This window comes from Fusarium proliferatum (genome assembly GCF_900067095.1).
Source record: "Fusarium proliferatum ET1 genome assembly, contig: FPRO_scaffold001, whole genome shotgun sequence".
In the NCBI taxonomy this organism is placed as follows: Eukaryota; Fungi; Ascomycota; class Sordariomycetes; order Hypocreales; family Nectriaceae; genus Fusarium; species Fusarium proliferatum.
Window position 1 is genome coordinate 1,057,448 of NW_022194790.1, and position 17,534 is coordinate 1,074,981.

The window sequence follows — 17,534 nt, forward strand, 5'->3', positions numbered from 1 at the left end:
TCCGTTGAAGCTAGAGCAGCATCTTTCATGACGTTGAGGGCTTTGAGCTTGTAGCCTAACTTCAGTTGTGTCTCTGCAAAATTAACTTCGAACCATCTAAGCGACGTCACTCTCTGCAATTATTTTTATCAACTCTATTGGCTGGGTCTATTCCGCTTTCTTGCATCGGAATGAAATGTCCTTGAGACTCGACTCAGAGAGGCCGACTCAGCGAAAGAGGCTAGAGACAATAACAATAATAAAAGGGTCCAGAGAATCGGGTTTCCAAAAGAGTCCTCTGTTTGCGACATGCGGATTCAATCACAATCCCCATCAGACAAGGGCTCAATAGTCCAACGAGCTTACAGAGCCTAGACCCTTGACCCTTGTAGAGATCGTGATGCAACTGTCCCGTTTAGAGACAAGGGGGGTATGCGCGGGGAACAACAGGATAGGATACTCGGACCCCGTTATCTGACAGAGATCAAAGAGAGACCAAAGAGAAGCGAGGAGACATGTATCAAGCCATGTCCAGTCTTTCCAGCTGCTTCTCAGCAAGCCATAAACCAAGTCTGCTCCACCATAAGCGGCCAAAACACCAGCACCATAGCCACGAGACTCCAGAAACAGCATCCCTGCCCTAAAATCCTAGTGCAAATCTGCAACTCCAAGGATACTATGACCACTAGATCCATGATAGTCCCTGAAGCGAACGATATAATCCATCGCTTCGTGCCGTCCCCGAACCGTCACGCCATTAAACGAGGCCAGCATAGCGACTAACATCAATAATCCAAGACTCGAAAAAAGCCATGTTCCTGAAGAGGCTTGAATCACATCTGTCTTATGCTGAGATCACCTTTTCTTGGCCTAGTTTAATCGTACAAGAGCGAGAATAGCTAGGCTTGGAAGGTCACGTTTTCGATTTCGAGGCTTCAATGTCTCAAATGCAGCCAGAAAGGGACGCGCCGCCGTTCCCGATACCAGCTGAACCTCCTAAGGCTGATATTAACAAGACACGCCTCCTCAGCGCCTTTAGCGGTGAGATATGTAATCTAGCGGTTATTCTGCCTCAACTGGTAATGTCGAGTGCATTGTGGAAATTCGGCATTTGATCAGGCATGGTCGAGAACCGCCTTGCGATGCTGTAGGATGAATGTAGATTAGGGCTGCGAAAGAGGTCTGCTGAACCTAAACATGGCGGCAAAGACTATCAATCATTCGTTGGTCATATCACGGAGCAAACAGTTGCTAGGACTGTGTGATGGTCGTTTCGACCCAAAATATCAACAACAATACCAAGCGTCATTGGATATACAGAAGTCGAGGTCCGAAACATTGCAGATCCTCGCCTGTGAACATAATACCCGTTAACACATCACCTCTGCATGTATCTGAATCAGGACATGCATTCCAGCCCGAAGGAACGGGGATGTGTCGAGTAAATCCACGAGGGAACTCATGGGGCCATGATCTACAGCCATGGACATGTAAGTCATTGATCCACGACTACCACCGTGGGTCCAAGGCTCCAATTCGGTGTAAATTCAACGAAAGAGACATTTCATACGCATATCAAAAAAAAATCCGGGGCCGTCGTATCATCAGGGATACAACGGGTAGGCCCGTCCCAAACGCGCCGATCATCAACTGCAGTCTCATGCATATCAAAGGATTCGTTCCCATTGTTTCGACTATAGAGCCTATCAGGATGAACTGTCAAGGTCATGGATGTATGCAGTCGTGCTTGTTTGTTCGGATTTTCTTTTGCCTCTGCCGTTGAGATGAAACTCGGTTCTGCACATAAGCATCTTCCAGAAGCCTTGTCCTTGTCTTTTCTCTTTCGCCGATCATACCTAGGTGAATACGTTGTGTAACGGCTCGTTGGCAGCCCATCGCTCAATGTTCTCAACCTGCTGCTCATACCACGACTTGATGGTGTCCTCCTCGCAATAGCCCATGTGAGGGGTGACCAGAACTTGACTTGATCCATCGCGACCCCAGTTCTTGTTGCGCCACTCACTGTCGGCGGGGAGAGGTTCCGGCTCAAAGACATCGACAGCTGCACCCCTAATACGGCCAGCCTTGAGGTGATCGAGAAGATCTCTCTCCACGACGAGGGGTCCGCGAGAGGTATTGACAAACAAGGCTGTCGGCTTCATCTTTGCCAAGTCCTCTTTGTTGACTATGCCGCGTGTCCTATCAGACAGGACAAGGTGGACAGACACCACGTCGGCAGTTCTGAAGAACTCATCTCGGCTTACCACTTTGAACGTCTTCTCACCCTCCCCATCCTCAACAGGAAGACCAGCTTCCCTGGCCTTCTCGTCTGCCGCCTCCTGTGTGAGATTGCTGCTCCACGCGATAATCTTCATACCCAATGCGACGTTGAGAATCCTCGCGACTGCGCTTCCCAATCTCCCGAGGCCGAGGACACCCAAAGTTTTTCCTGAGAGATCAATCGCGAGACCGGTTTGCCACAGTCCCTCCTTGACAGCGGCGTCATCCCTGGCGATGCCTCGAGCGAGCGAGAGGATGAGCGTGACGCAGTGTTGAGTGGTGCTGCCCGTGCCAGCGAGCACTGGCTTGCCGCTACGGGGCTTATCAACTGTTCCGGCAACTGGGATCCCTCGTTCTTTGAGGGCATCTAGGTCCAGGGATCTGTTGCGAAATGCTGTGGTGAGAAGAAGCTTCAGAGAAGGGAGTTGCTCAATCAACTCTCGAGGGAAGGGTGTGCGCTCCCTCATCGTGCCTAGGTCGATCAGCCACTTATTCTCGGACCTTCTAACAAGACTTGATACTTACAGATAACATCGAAGGGCTTGAATCTCTCAACTAGAGCATCCTTGTTCGATTGTGAGCTGTCTTGGTGGTTGTAAGGCAGCAACGTATCCTTGATAGACACGACTTCATACTTGGATGAGTCGAGTTTCTTGAAGAAGGGGTCAGCAACCCCTTGGTAGTCGTCCAGAATTGCCACTTTGGTTGGAGCCATTGTTGCAGCTGCAGTAGGTTTCGTGGTTGATAGAGCTGTAGCTGTGTTGGCGTATGACTTAAATGGAGAGGTAAGCAGTGTAAGTTGTCGTATTATAGACACTGTGCCAGGCCCGTTGCTTCTGAGCAAGGGATGTCGGGTCAATTCTTTAGAGCAGCCGCTATTAATTCTCCTTTCAGTTTTATTCGTGAAGATATTCTAGAGTTTTAAACGGAAGGTTGTGACATTGATTACGAATGTCGCGAGGTGGCTAAGTTCTCTGCCGGATGCCGATCCGATCTCGCAATAGCTCCCCGGATGCTATTCTCGGCAGAACAAGGCCAAGCTTCACTGTCTAGTGAAACATAATGAATTACATGATCTTTCAAATTACCAATCTATTATTATATTTCAAACCTGACAAATCCAACGACTCTCAAGATCTATCTTACATCTTGCTGGGCATTCTCATAGCACCATCCAGTCTAATAACAACACCGTTCAACATGACATTCTCAATTCCCTGTCGCGCCAATTGCGCAAACTCCTTGGGCTGACCAGCTCTCTTGGGAAATTCCATCGCGCCCTCAAGACTCTTCTTGACCTTCTCGGGCATCACACTCGTCATTCGGCTGTCGAACAGACTGGGCGCAATAGTCACGACTCGGATGCCGTATCGAGCAAGATCTCGTGCCATGGGAAGTGTCATGGCCGTCACAGCGCCTTTACTAGCAGAATAAGAGACTTGACCCTTTTGTCCATCGAAGGCTGCTGATGAAGCCACCATGATGACAACACCTCGCTCGCCGTCAGATCCCTCAGGCTCTACCTTTGCAAGGTGCTCAAGAGTCTGGCGCACGAGGTCGATTGTGCCGCGGAGGTTGACATTGATAACAAAGTCAAAGTCATCAAGGCTGAAGGCAGCACCATTGCGGTCGAGCATCTAGTTATTCAGTCAGTTATAGACTCACACACCCAGTCACAAATTTGAAGAGTCTTACCGTCGCAGGAGTTGATACACCAGCTGCAGCAATCACACCCCCAAGAGGCTTCCCTGTCTCTTTGGCCCATTGTGCAGCACCTTGGACAGCCTTGGTTACGCTCTCTGTCTCCAACACGTTACATTCAAAGAATTTGGCTGATGAACCCAATTTCTTGACTAGTTCTTGGCCGTTCTCCTCATTCATGTCGAGAATGGCCACGTTACCGCCATTGGCGCATGTATCTTCAACACATGCCTGGCCAAGACCAGAAGCACTATACCAAGTCAGCGACATGTGATTGAGTGTTTTGATGTGACTCTGCCTACCCTCCGGAGATGACAAATGTCCGGTCTTGAATCTTCATGATGGCTATCGAATGTATGAAATTGTTAAAAAGTATGAAAAGAACGGGGAGTGAGCTTGTATCAAACTAACCTGGGGATATCATTCAATCTCGGCGATTTAAGCACACGTGGGGAATCTGGGGGTGGCTGACCCGAACATGCCTCGGCAACTCGTCACCTTTGATGGGTCCTCATAAGTCATGAAATGCTTGCAATTATCTACAGTGCAAGTGAGACTATTGAAGAATATCGAACTTTTGACATCATAATCAAAATAATGGCAGGTTCCGAATGGTTCGGCATCAATTTTAGTTTGTACCCAATTGTTGTGGCAACATGATGGTGCAGGGTAACTTGAATACACGACGGCAGCATTATCTTAAACGGATTTTTCAATTCACTATATGAGTACTACTTGATACTCTTCACTAGAAGCTTAGCAGTAGAAAGGTAAGTCGAGCCATCTAGCTCTAGCCTTGCGAGGCGATCTCCGACTTGTTACATTCAGAGATATGCTGCAAGTGAAGCGTTGTTCCAGGGGATCTCAATGCGGACGGCTTCAGCGACAAGCTGTTCAAGAGCAGGAATCTTCTCAAGCTTGTACTTGGCCAGAACAGAGTCATGGCCCATCTGAAGCATGCACTGAAAGAGCTTGGAAAGGGAAGTAATTCCATTCCTCTCTCCAATGCCCAAGACAGTGGTGTCAATGTGAGTGGCCCCAGCCTCAATCGCAGTGTAGGCATTGGCGACAGCACATCCAGTGTCATTGTGGAAGTGAGTCTCGATGTCGCATCCGACCATCTGCTTGAGCGTGGAGATCTTTTCATAAACCTCACGAGGAGAAGCGCCGCCAACGGTGTCGGCAATTCCAACGCGGTGGGCGCCGAGACGGTCCATGAGCGAGTAGAGCTTCAGAATCTCACTGAAGTCGGAGCGAAAAGAGTCCTCGCCGGAGAATCGGACCTCGATGCCGTGGGCTTGGGTGAATTCGATGACCTCCTTCGCCTTGGCGGCGATCCAGTCAAGATCCTTTCCGTGGGAATGCGTCATGAGCTGAGTGGAAGTACCGATGCACATGTTGCTGTGGTAAAAATGTTAGTTGAATGTGAGAATTACATGAGATGCTGAATCGACTTACATTCCATCGACACCGGTCTCAACTGCAATTCTGGCATCGTCCATGTTGCATCGAATATGGCAAAGAACCTTGGCCTTGAGACCCAGCTTGCAGATAGCCGCGCAGTCCAACTTGGACTGAGGAGAAGCAGCAGGCGAGGTCACTTCGATCTGGGATATGTGTTAGTTGAGATCTACTGTCTGCTTGTTCGACAAACTCACGTATTCAACACCGACGGCATCCAACGCTCGAGCAATCTTGAGCTTGGTCTCGGTGTCGAAATCGCCATAGATGAACTGCTCGCCCTCGCGCAGAGTAGTGTCGATGATGCTCCAGTTGGACATGCTGCCCAGGGATCGGATCGAAGTTCCTCCAAAGCTGGGTCCATCGCTAATGGAGCCGGAGCTGTCCGCAAGGGAGCTCTCATCGTCTGATTCATCGTAGGTAGTAGTAGTAGTAGTAGTAGTAGTAGTAGTAGTAGTAGTAGTAGTAGTAGTAGTAGTAGTTTGGTTCAAGTCGCTGACACCAACATCCGTTACGGAGGCTTCAATGACGAGGCCTCCATCGTTTCCTATGAGGCATTAGCTGGGAACCAACATTGTCTATCACATAGAGTCTTACCAGTCTCTCCACCCGAGACTCGGACAACCCCATCTCCATCGCCAATTGCATGGCCGACATGGTTATCCACGCAATTCGCTCCGCAGCTATTGTCGCCGCCGTTGCTACTGGCGGCACCTTGGCCCATGGTGTGGCTGGTATGGTGGGAGATGGGGTTGTTGGCGGACTGCATTGTGTCTGCTTTAGCATCAAGGTTTTGCTGTGTTCGATCTATGTGTCGTGTTGCTAGCTGATGTTGTCTACTTTGCTTGACTCTGCTGGGAGAGAAAATTGCGGGAGGGGGCTTTTATGTAGACCCATACTTGGTGACTCAAGATTGGCCGCAGATCGGCCTGTGGCTAATATCGATGTATCCATTTGAAGAGCCAATGGGTCAATAAGGTTCTCAGGTCTTGCATTCGGTGGTACATTGACGGCAAACAATGCCACGTACAGCGTAAACATTGGAGGAGATGATATGTCGGTTTTCTATGGCTGGCCTACAGTATACAATATTTTGGAGTTGTAAGAGAATGTTGGCTGTTACCAGCTTCTGTTTTTTACCTAGGTCAGACAGCTAAAAATTGTGTGTGACTGTCTTAGTCTTTCCATACGTAATAAGCTTATTTACCCGGAATAGTGCAAACGTCAACTGAATAGCAAGACACAGTTCTATTCTTGTATTTTCTGTTTCAATTCGTAACTTCAGGGTTGAAACTACACTGAATCTCTGAGACAAATGCCGCGTTGTCAATTATGCAGACATGATGCACCGCAAGTCGCAAGCAAAGGCGCTAGGCGAGGACGCATTTAGTGTGTATCAGGCTGCATGTCAGTAGAAAAATCAGAGATTTCATGTCCCGAGAACCCCAGATTTTGCATCTCTGCCGATCGGCAAATCTATTTATCTGTAGCCAATTATCTTGTCCCAAGAATTCAAGCACTGACAACACTCCACTCGAGCTCAGGCGGTGGTATCGGGCTCCCATTTACGGATACATCGTCACGTTATCATCACCTAATGACGCTATCTCCCGTTACAGCGCGAGGACGCCAGCTATTTACAGGGCGACCCACCCTCGCTCTCACCGAGCAGACAGAACAGGGCATGTAAACATCCATTCCATCCATGTCCAGGGATCGATCGCATTGCATCGTCTTTTCTTGTCATTTTAACGGCTACAAAAACAAGAACAAGGTCACCCTACTTCTCCTCTACATTCTACCTACATCCGACAGCAACCCTCTTATACTCGACTTGCCTTCCTAAATATCTACCGCGATAACCAAACCGAGAGCCAAGACATGCGATATCGTCCGACCGCCTAAAACATTTCCGCCATTATTTTCCGCCATCTCGTCATTTGCCCGCAATGACCAGGCCTCGCCGGCACTCCGGCGCGAGCGAGGAGAGCTCGGGTACGGCTCGGGAGCAGGTAGGCGAGAGGAACGTCATCGTCGACGCGATACCAAGCGGCTGACCATGATAAGGAGCTAGGGAGCATGTATGATTACCTGGCCAAGATTATATTGCTTGGGCCCAGCGGAACTGGAAAGTATGTCATTATCGAAACATTTAGCAAGCGACATCGCACACTTTCTTTCGCAACAGCAGCGCTTCTACACCAGAGTCTTTGACTGACTGTTTTGTGCCTTTATAGGTCCTGCCTACTACACCGTTTTGTCAAGAATGAATGGAGAGTCTTATCGTCGCAAACTATCGGCGTAGAGTTTGCTACAAAGATCATCAAAGTTGGTACCGGGTCAAGGCGGAAACGGATAAAGCTCCAGGTACATTACACTCGATCGCGCGACAAAGAAAGCACGTTAACAGGACTTAGCTTTGGGATACCGCTGGAACAGAGCGTTTTCGATCAGTCTCTCGCTCCTATTATCGAGGCGCCGCGGGCGCTATCCTCGTCTACGACCTCACCTCTCATGCATCCTTCCGAAACCTACAACCTTTCCTAAATGACGCTCGAGCGCTGGCATCACCGAACCTGAGCCTTATGCTCGTTGGCAACAAACTAGATCTTACCGATACACTCGTCGACACAAGTCTTCCGCCGCCGACCCCAACGAGCGTCACATCCAACTCAACACTGACGTCTGGTATGCTCGGCGCTGGAGGCAGCTCTTATACAAGCACAGCCACGACTAGGGATCGCGGAGCATCCATAAGCGCAGGAAGCCAACAAAGGGCCACAATCGCACCAGAAGGCAGAGAAGTTACACGGGCAGAATCCAGTCGATGGGCCAGCACAGCAGGAATATCAGTGGTGACAGAAGCGAGCGCATTCAACGGCGAGGGCGTCGACGAGATCTTCGAAAGACTAGCAAGAATAATTCTCACAAAGATTGAATTGGGAGAAATCGACCCTGATGACCCAGCGAGTGGGATCCAGTATGGCGACAGTGGTGGATGGAACACAGCTAGTGACGGGGGCAGTATCAAGAGTTCTATGACAGGCGCCACTGTGGAAGATGGGCATAGCGGATTGAGAAGGAGGAGGAAAAAGAACAGGACGCAGAACTGGGGACTACGGGAGTGGGAAGAGGTGTTTACGCTGAGCAATCGGCGGAGAGGAGGTGGTTGTTGTTGATTCTTCAAGTTACGCTTTACCTCTTTTCCGCTTGGAACTCCCAGTAATGGATAGGCAGTGCTTGAAGATATCCGGTTGCATGGTTAGACCGGTAGTGTTTAGGAAGACATTCGTTCATCAGCGTGTTTGGCGTTTGGATAGACGATATGAAGCTGCGAACTGCACACGACTAAGCGAGTTCGCGAGCTGTACTTGAGTCCGAGTAATTTACTTAGTAATGACAACCCTTTCTTGAAGACTTTGAGAAGATACGACCTGTCGACATAGCTGTTTAATTTTGAGTATCAGTTGCTCTATTCTTCAGAAGCAAGCAGTGAAGGTCAACACCATCTATACTAAAGATGGGGTGTAAGTGGTGGTCTAATATTGACGTGAAATTCACAAGTAAAGCTGAGTGAGTTATTCATCACCACTGAAATTCCACCATTCATCGCTACGGAATTCAGCTTTGCTTGGAGAACTGGAGTTGGGGCTTATTGGTGTGACGGATCGACGTGCCGCAGAAGCGCTTGTGGAAGGTCTTTTGCAGCGTAAACGTCGAAATAACATGTTATCTCTCAGAGACTGACCACTGAGATTGGGTAAAAGAATTGGACGTCTTACGAGGATTGCCCGTACCTGGATGCATTTGTCCTACATCGCGGGGTCATCATGACTTGCACCTGCCCTGGCAAATTGCCCGGTTAAAGCCATGGTTCCTTCCACGTCAAAAAGGTCGGATCGTCAATCAAAACATTCCTTTCTATTCCCTTTCTGTATTCTTCGACTTCAATCTTTCATAAATCCCCGCTGATTTCCCTCGCAACTTGCACAAACATAGCTTCACTGGGGCTCTTTCGTCATGGCTCCCCGCACTGTTACCCCGATCGACAAGAACTGGCAATTCAAGCAGGAGAAAGAAGACGACTCCTCTTATTTACCAGTCGCTCAGTTTCCAACAAACGTCCACCTTGACCTCTTACACCATAAGAAAATCCCCGATCCATACATTGGGAAGAACGAGCTCAAAGTTCAATGGATCGGAGAAACTGTCTGGGTGTACAAGACGACATTTTCTAGCCCCGAGATTCATGATGGTGCAAAGGCGGTCTTGGCCTTTGATGGTCTTGATACCTTCGCTAAGGTTGAGTTGAATGGGGAAAAGATTCTTGAGACCGAGAACATGTTTGTTCCCGAACGGGTAGTCGTCACAAAGAATCTTAAAAAGGATGGCGAGAATGAGCTCCGCATCACATTTGATGCGGCGTATTTGAGAGGATGGAAGCTGGTGGAAGAGCATCCTGACCACAAGTATGTTGTCTGGAATGGAGATGGCTCAAGACTGCCTGTCAGAAAGGCACAGTACCACTGGGTAGGTCATTCCATCTTTGGTGTTTCATAGTATCTAACTAGTTCTTAGGGCTGGGATTGGGGCCCTGCTTTGCTTACATGTGGTCCTTGGAGACCTATCAACCTCGAGGTTTACGAGTCTCATATCGCAGATCTCTACACTGAGTCAGAAGTTGAGAAGTCTCTTAAGAAGGCGGATGTTGTTGTTCATGCGGCTGTTGAAGGCAAAGCCTCACGAGTCCGCTTTGAGGTCTCTTTAGACGGAAAGAAGGTTGCATCTGAAACCACACTTGTAAAAGACAAAGACGCAACCACTACGTTCCACATTCAAGATCCGGCTCTCTGGTATCCAGTCAGATATGGAAAACAACCCCTGTATACCATCAAAGCCACCCTTCTCGAGGACGATAACGAGATAGATACAATCTCCAAGAAGATCGGCCTTCGCAAGCTTGAACTTGTTGAACGAGAGCTAGATGGCCAGCCAGGCACCAGCTTCTTTTTTCAAGTCAACAACATCCCGATCTTCTGCGGTGGAAGCAACTGGATTCCAGCAGACAACTTTATTCCTCGAATTGCGAAAGAGAGATACCGAGACTGGGTCAAGCTCGTTGCTGATGGCAATCAGTTTATGCTCCGAGTTTGGGGAGGTGGTATCTACGAAGAAGATGTCTTCTATGATGCCTGCGATGAATTCGGCATCCTTGTTTGGCAGGATTTCATGTTCGCTTGTGGCAACTACCCTGCCTGGCCTGACCTACTCAAGTCTATTGACCGAGAAGCTCGAGCCAATATCAAGCGGCTTCGCCACCATCCATCAATTGTTCTATGGGCCGGCAACAACGAGGACTACCAACTGCGTGAGTCCGAGAATCTCACGTACGACTTCGACGACCATGACCCAGAGAGCTGGTTAAAGACCGACTTCCCTGCCCGCTACATTTACGAAAAGCTACTTCCAGACGCTTGCAAAGATCTTCATCCAAATGCCGCCTATCATATTGCCAGCCCTTGGGGTGGCAAGGTGACCACTGACCCAACTATTGGAGATATACATCAATGGAATGTTTGGCACGGCTCTCAACAAAAGTACCAAGACTACGATAAGCTCGTTGGGAGATTCGTTTCCGAGTTTGGCATGGAAGGCTTCCCAGATATCAGGACCATCGATGCTTTCCTCCCTCAAGGCAAAGATGATTCTGAGCGATTCTCTACGTCATCCACGATTGATTTTCACAACAAGGCAGATGGACAGTTGCGTCGACTGGGCCTTTACATGGCTGAAAATTTCCGTTTCACGCTGGAGCCCTTGGAAGACTACGTCTACTATAGCCAACTGCTACAAGCCGAGGCCCTAGCCTCAGCCTATCGGCTCTGGAAGCGACAATGGCAGGGTCCGAAAAAGGAGTATTGTAGTGGTGTCTTGGTTTGGCAGACCAACGACTGCTGGCCGGTTACTTCGTGGGCCATCTGTGACTACTACCTTCGACCCAAGCATTCCTACTTCACCATCAAACGGGAGATGGCACCTATCACTATTGGCATGACACGTAGAGAGCACAAGCACCCCCGGAACAAATACACACGGGTTGATATTGAGAAAAAGGTCAAGGTTGAGATTTGGGGAAGTAACCTCAAATTGGAAGACGTCACTGTAGACTGTGTTGTCAAGGCCTGGGACGTTGAGACCGGAAAGGAGACATACTCCCAGACAGTTGTTTCTGATCTAGTTCTCCAGAGTAACCGCTCGACGGAAATTAAGACCCTGGATGTCCCCGTTGAGAAGCCCAACGCTGACCTTGAGACAAAGACTGTTGTTGCAGCTTACTTCTACCAGGACGGCAAACAGATTGCACGATATGTCAACTGGCCCGAGCCACTGAAGTACCTACACTTCCAAAAGCCGAAGAACCTCAAGACTGAACTTTCTGAAGGATACAAGTACGTTGAGATCAGCGCCGAGGTGCCTATCAAGGGACTAGCAGTCTTGAGCGAAGACGATGGGGTCAAGTTTGAAGACAATCTAGTCGACGTCGTCCCAGGTGAGGTTGTCAAGATTGGTATTACGGGTGCCAAGAAGGGTACTGTCCTCAAGATACAGTACTTGGGGATGCAAGTCCACGATTGAGAGACAAAACGTGTTTAATGTTACATAGATGTGAAGTTCTGAATTGATAGTAATTGCACCACTCGACCTTTGGGAGATGTCGTTCTGTCTGTATCTTCAAGTGTTTCAGCTGTACGAACAGCAAGTTTCGATTGGCTTAAGCTATGAAGATCTTACAAGCTGCAAGCTACGAGCCAGTCAACAGCTACCATCCATACAAAACGTCTAACTTGTGGTTACCACACAAGCATAACGGCTATCGTAACTTTATCAGGAAACTTATTCACCCCCACTTCCCTGGATATTTGATAAGCCAATAGTCGCATATACTTTCATGATTATTTTCTTGATATGGGAACAATTGCCTGAGACGTCCTGTGCGACACGTAAGATAACAAAAGAAGCCAGATGCTGGTGTAAGGTATAAAGTGAGAGGATGGCTGTATCAAAATCCAAATTCTCGTCAACTACTGTCAAATACTGCATACTTAATTTAAGACTCGACCTTAATGAAATCGTACCACAAAAGCTTTGAAGTAACTCGAACCTATATCATCATCTCAATACCCAAGGCATTACACTACCACTATGCCTATCTATTTAAGCATGCAAAGAGTCCGCTTCTCCAGCCCAGACGCTTACGAGAAGTTCAAGGTTCTCTTCGCCGACACACGTCGCCATCTTATGACACTCCCGGGATTTCTGCACCTAACCTGGTGGGAACACCCTGACGATAGAAGCTGGTATAACGAATGCAGTTTCTGGACAAGTCGTGGTGCTCTGTACGACTGGCACAAGAATACCTACCATAAATACTGCAAGGAGTGGGCAGCGAACGGGGCTATTATGGAGGACATCATTACTAACTTCGAGCTCGTTGGGACAAGACTGCTTCGGGTGTGTCCTGTGTGTAATCATACACAGGATAAGAAGTATAATCTTGCTGAGGAGCAAGCTGTTCTTCATGAACAGTGTCCGCAGTGCGGGTTTCACTTCCCGGTATTGGAGGAGACACCATCAAGTTTTGCGGTTTTCAAGGATGTTCCGGGTATTCCTATGCCAGAAGGGGCCCCGACGAAGGTCGATGGTAGTAAAGTCGATGGGAGACAAACTGATGGGAATAAGGAGCCAAGTGGCTGTCCGATGTGATCGCTTGAGGAGACATGGTGGAAATGGAGTCGCTAAATATCTGTTTGTCTGTGTCAGCTTGAGGTAGTTGAATTAAGGTTGTCTCTGACAAAGCCTTGATGTTTCAGTGTAAGCGTGACTGCCAACATGCTGAGCTGACAGTGCATATCCTTTGCAATGTGAGGTGCCTGCTCCTCTTGTATGGGAACCAATAGGGGCTGCTACTCTTACACCACAAGAGAACGACACTACTATCCAGTAGTTGTATGCCCGGCAGTTAATAATGATGGTGCCTGCATATAGAGAGATATAATCAGCCAGCACCGCGATGAGTTGAGCCATGAATCGTGTTTCCGGGGGCACTGGTGCATTGTATGCACCTCAGGAGACACTGGCGCTGAAGGCCGGTAGAACCCACACGGTCAATTGCAGATGTGTTCTCTTGTCTCCAAAATTCCTAACTGAAGCATTCAGAACGAGTACCGATGTCTGTAAGGGATATTTTCAGACCAAGGAACCTGGGAGACAATAGGGGGTGCTGGTGAGGGTGCAAGCGAGTCTCGAGCGTCGTTTTCTCAGTAGCACACAACATACATGATCAATACGAAGACCTCGTGTGTGAAGAGCCCCTGATCATACGAAGCAGCATATCCCGAGATGCAGCTGGTATTTTGCGGAGCAATGCGACTATACACTGTCTTGGCTACGACACGCCGCGTTGGCAAGATAACAACGTATCACTACCTCATGCAAGGTCCGTATAAGACCGTCATCAAAGTTGCGTCGATGATTGGGCGCTATGAACATGACTTAAGAACTCTATCTTGAAAGACAATGGGATGGACTGCATCTCTATATCTAGATCTCATGCTGAAGCTGAAGACCGTAGTCCAGTACTAGACCTCCAATGCTAAATCAGTATTACCTGCTCTCGTCAAGAATTATTACAGGAGTTGGTACTGAATCTTGAACCTGGGTTCCCGTCAGATAAGTTAAGAAGATTAATCCCCTGAACGATCATAGGGGGTCAGCTTTCCACTTTCCAAATAGTATATGAATCAGACTCACTTGCTAGAAACAGATCGTAGGTTATGGTTGAACTTTCGGAGTCAATCAAAACATGCCGACCGCTTCTTTCAAGCACCTTGATGGCACACCTAAGACTGAGTGACCATAACGAGGACCTGGACGACAAAGAGAGCCAATAGCGGCTCCAATGATTACTATTTCAAATGTTCATATAACTTTAAACGGGCTTGAAATGCCTGCCCCTGGCTGTTTCACTTCTTGAGTTGTAAACATGGTCTATCGCCAAGTGAGGGGAGCTTGGTCACGGTACAAATTATGGAAGGGTCTCTAGAGCTTGCTTGTGTTCAGAGAAATCGACCTAAGGCCAGTGTCCCTGTGTTCTAGCGTAAACAAGATATCATATGATAGACGTGCTGTATCATGTTGATGCAGCATCTCGGCGACTATGGCGTGAACAGGAAGGTAGCAGAAGCAACTTCTTGTTGTGAATGGTCGTAAGTAATTAATCGAATAAGAGCCAAGAGCTAGAGGTATGTATTGATGGGAGCTGATGCACGAACGTTTTCGAAGATCTTAACTCGATATGGTGTGTGCAGAACACCATCCATAGAAAGGCGAGAGTAGTCTAGAAGTCTTGGAAGCCTCGTGCCTTGCGTGATTGGATATCACTGCTACCGCTCGGGTTGCCTCAAAGGCTTAAGGCACATATAGCTGGCTAACCGGGGTGCGTATCTATGATCGGAAGCCTGATCTCTTCCTGGGTGTGGGAACCTTTGTTGGAGTCTGTCGCTTGGAAGCTGCGTGGGATGGATTTCCAGGTGCCTCACAGGCGACTTTCCCTGCTGACGATGTTGAGCAATATGGGATCCTTATCGCGACATAGCTCTCGGTTAGAAGATGATAGTGACCAGCTAGGAAGGAGCTCAAATAATCAAGGTCGTAAGTACTTTTGTGGTAAGCCCTCCTAGCGGCAAGATCTCATGTAGTGGCGACACTTGTCGATTCAACGGTGACAAGGGCCCTCGGGGTACAGGAAGCGGGCATACCACGTCGAATCGATGATCTCATCCAAAGTGAGAGAGGTGCCATGTAGCATATGGACTCTTGGGGTTAAGGCCGATGCTACCTTGTGGCATCAAGTTGAGCAACGACTTGAGTTTAGACTAGCTCAGGGCAAAAGGGCAATACTAAGCGTAAAGTTTAATAGATGCTTAAATGTCAAAGCGGCGTAACCAACTTTCAAGTTCCAGGATGACTGCGAGAACCAGTTTCGTTTGCTGGTTGTGAGCTCGGTTTCAGCCCTTGCTTTTGGTCCTAAGCCTCGCAACAATGGTAACCCTTTCGTTAAGAGGATTCCGGCGGGCCGTGGCGATCGTGCGGCATGGTCACGGAGGAATAAACAGATACGCTAAACAGTAGGATCGAGTATGCCTTGGGTACTAAGTTATTGAAAAGGCTCAAAGCAGGGTATGGGTGATGGATGGCAGCCAATTGCTGGTCTTCCTAAGCTATCGAGAGCGACCAGGGTTGTCAGCGTCTCCTGACTCAAAACATCGTTAGACCAGTGAAAAAGTTCCTTGGCCATAAGCGAGTGCTGTAAAGGATGGCGTGCGAGTGTTGTCGGGTAGTTTCCACGAATGGGTTGGGTTGCTTGGATTCGGAGTTTTGTTCGGTATTGAACAAGAATGATACGTAGGTCTTGGCGGACCGATAATCTAATGCAACATATTAGAATAGGTACTATCCAAGAACATGACAGGTACTTTTGTTCTTATAGCATCATGCGGTGCTGATAAGGGTCAATTGATTGATTAGTCGGCTGCATCAGCAAGGGTCATGAGATGCAAAGATAGAGCGGGGTCCATTCGTCAAGGTACTGAGGTCGGCCTCGACCAAGGTTGGGCAGATACCTAAAAGGGACTCGAGATTAGCACCCTAAATCAGGCTTCGATAGGAAGAATGAAATAGAATAGAATTATGGTTAGAATTAAACTGGGACGGGAAGGAAGGCGCTAACGGGTAGCGAAATCTCCGTGTCTCTCCAGGGGGTAAAGTGGCTTGGCCTCACCCTTGAACAATGGAAGTTAGTGATTGTGAAGCCCTGATGATGATGATGATGTTGTTGCTGTTATTGTTGTTGTAAGTTAGACTTCTGGGGTGCGCCAATGCGCCTGCTAGGTCCAAGCCACAAATCTTTATCTCTGCAGACAGGTGAGACAGGAAAGAACCAGCAGCCCGTTTGCTCCTTCCGCTACTTCTCATTGGTTGATCCCCGTCCCCACTCAAGCTTGGCTCTTGCCCGTGGCATCTCCGGCCCCTCTATTACCTCTAAGGTATCAACCCCACCAAGGCCTCATAGTGGGAAACCTCAACTTTACAACTGCTCAGGATACTCTTTATTCGCCGACGCAAACTTGATGGGATGCGGACTACAACATATCATATCAACAGGGATACCGAATCCCAGGCTTTGATGTCTTCACTATAATCTTTGAGACAATCGATATAGATCATCGAAGACTTGCGCAAGGAGTGCACTCCGACCCCTCGCTTTCAAATCACGCTGCCCTCTTTCTCATCCTCCCGCGGGAGGCATAGAATCATGAGGCTAAGCAAGGGTGCTTTTCCTACAACGTAGCCTCACTGTATCAGCCTCCAGCGAAAAGGAGCACTCGAACCAATGTCTTGTCTTGCGAGGCCAGCGGCAACAACGATACGCACCTACTCGGACATAGTGTCCCAAAGAGGAAGTTGATTTGATGCTCATTAATGACTGGAACTTCTATTCAAGTTGCATCATAACTAGCTCTTGGTGTGAGACCCTTCCCGCACGGCTGTTGCCATCGGTAGGGCTAGGTCACCAAGGGGCAATGTCTAGCCTGCTTTGGCTATGCTGGAGTTGCGGAGAAGCATAGTTGCTTTATCAGGCAGTTCACTAACTTCCCGCTCAACTTCTATGTATCAACCATCAATTCACCAAGCCTCTGACGATAAACACCTCGAACTAGGATTTATGCATCTTCTACGGGCCGATCCATGATTCCGACTGGCTATGTTCCTGTTTCCGGCCTCCCATTAGAGACTAGAAGGCATTTGCCTCCCCCCCTCGGGCCGCTCCCCATTATCGACTCCAGTAGTTCTGGATACCGGCAGTCACTGCCAAGATCGAGATATGAGGCTAGACCGAGACTATATGGATGATCTTTAAGAGTAACCTGCTGGAGGGTTGTTTTCTTAGTGCCATGTCGATCATGATTGACGGCAGGGAGTTCTACTAAACAGATCCTGAATACCCAACTATAGCCAAGGTTATTGATGGTAACCTACTTATCCTTCACGCC

At 48.5% G+C, this 17,534-nt stretch overlaps 6 protein-coding genes across 6 annotated transcripts; 3 read left to right on the forward strand and 3 right to left on the reverse strand.

The window, feature by feature from the left end:
- Window positions 1-1,835: 1,835 nt before the first annotated feature.
- FPRO_01739 (uncharacterized protein) lies at window positions 1,836-2,974 on the reverse strand (the record flags this gene model as incomplete). The annotated part of the gene is made up of 2 exons (XM_031228128.1): window positions 1,836-2,731; window positions 2,785-2,974. The coding sequence occupies 2 exons, from the start codon at window positions 2,972-2,974 to the stop codon at window positions 1,836-1,838; spliced, it is 1,086 nt and encodes a 361-aa protein (XP_031074734.1).
- Window positions 2,975-3,401: 427 nt separating this feature from the next.
- Window positions 3,402-4,300, reverse strand: FPRO_01738 (putative 3-hydroxyacyl-CoA dehydrogenase; the record flags this gene model as incomplete). The annotated part of the gene is made up of 3 exons (XM_031228139.1): window positions 3,402-3,896; window positions 3,955-4,210; window positions 4,263-4,300. The coding sequence occupies 3 exons, from the start codon at window positions 4,298-4,300 to the stop codon at window positions 3,402-3,404; spliced, it is 789 nt and encodes a 262-aa protein (XP_031074735.1).
- A 484-nt stretch (window positions 4,301-4,784) lies between these two features.
- FPRO_01737 (putative homocitrate synthase, mitochondrial precursor) lies at window positions 4,785-6,190 on the reverse strand (the record flags this gene model as incomplete). Its single annotated transcript, XM_031228151.1, has 4 exons — window positions 4,785-5,361; window positions 5,419-5,567; window positions 5,619-5,968; window positions 6,019-6,190. The coding sequence occupies 4 exons, from the start codon at window positions 6,188-6,190 to the stop codon at window positions 4,785-4,787; spliced, it is 1,248 nt and encodes a 415-aa protein (XP_031074736.1).
- Window positions 6,191-7,370: 1,180 nt separating this feature from the next.
- On the forward strand, window positions 7,371-8,600 carry FPRO_01736 (uncharacterized protein; the record flags this gene model as incomplete). Its single annotated transcript, XM_031228162.1, has 4 exons — window positions 7,371-7,433; window positions 7,489-7,553; window positions 7,659-7,788; window positions 7,839-8,600. 4 exons carry the CDS (start codon window positions 7,371-7,373, stop codon window positions 8,598-8,600), a joined length of 1,020 nt encoding a protein of 339 aa, XP_031074737.1.
- An 841-nt stretch (window positions 8,601-9,441) lies between these two features.
- On the forward strand, window positions 9,442-12,057 carry FPRO_01735 (uncharacterized protein; the record flags this gene model as incomplete). Its single annotated transcript, XM_031228173.1, has 2 exons — window positions 9,442-9,951; window positions 10,000-12,057. 2 exons carry the CDS (start codon window positions 9,442-9,444, stop codon window positions 12,055-12,057), a joined length of 2,568 nt encoding a protein of 855 aa, XP_031074738.1.
- A 567-nt stretch (window positions 12,058-12,624) lies between these two features.
- On the forward strand, window positions 12,625-13,185 carry FPRO_01734 (uncharacterized protein; the record flags this gene model as incomplete). The annotated part of the gene is made up of 1 exon (XM_031228184.1): window positions 12,625-13,185. The coding sequence occupies one exon, from the start codon at window positions 12,625-12,627 to the stop codon at window positions 13,183-13,185; it is 561 nt and encodes a 186-aa protein (XP_031074739.1).
- Window positions 13,186-17,534: the final 4,349 nt, after the last annotated feature.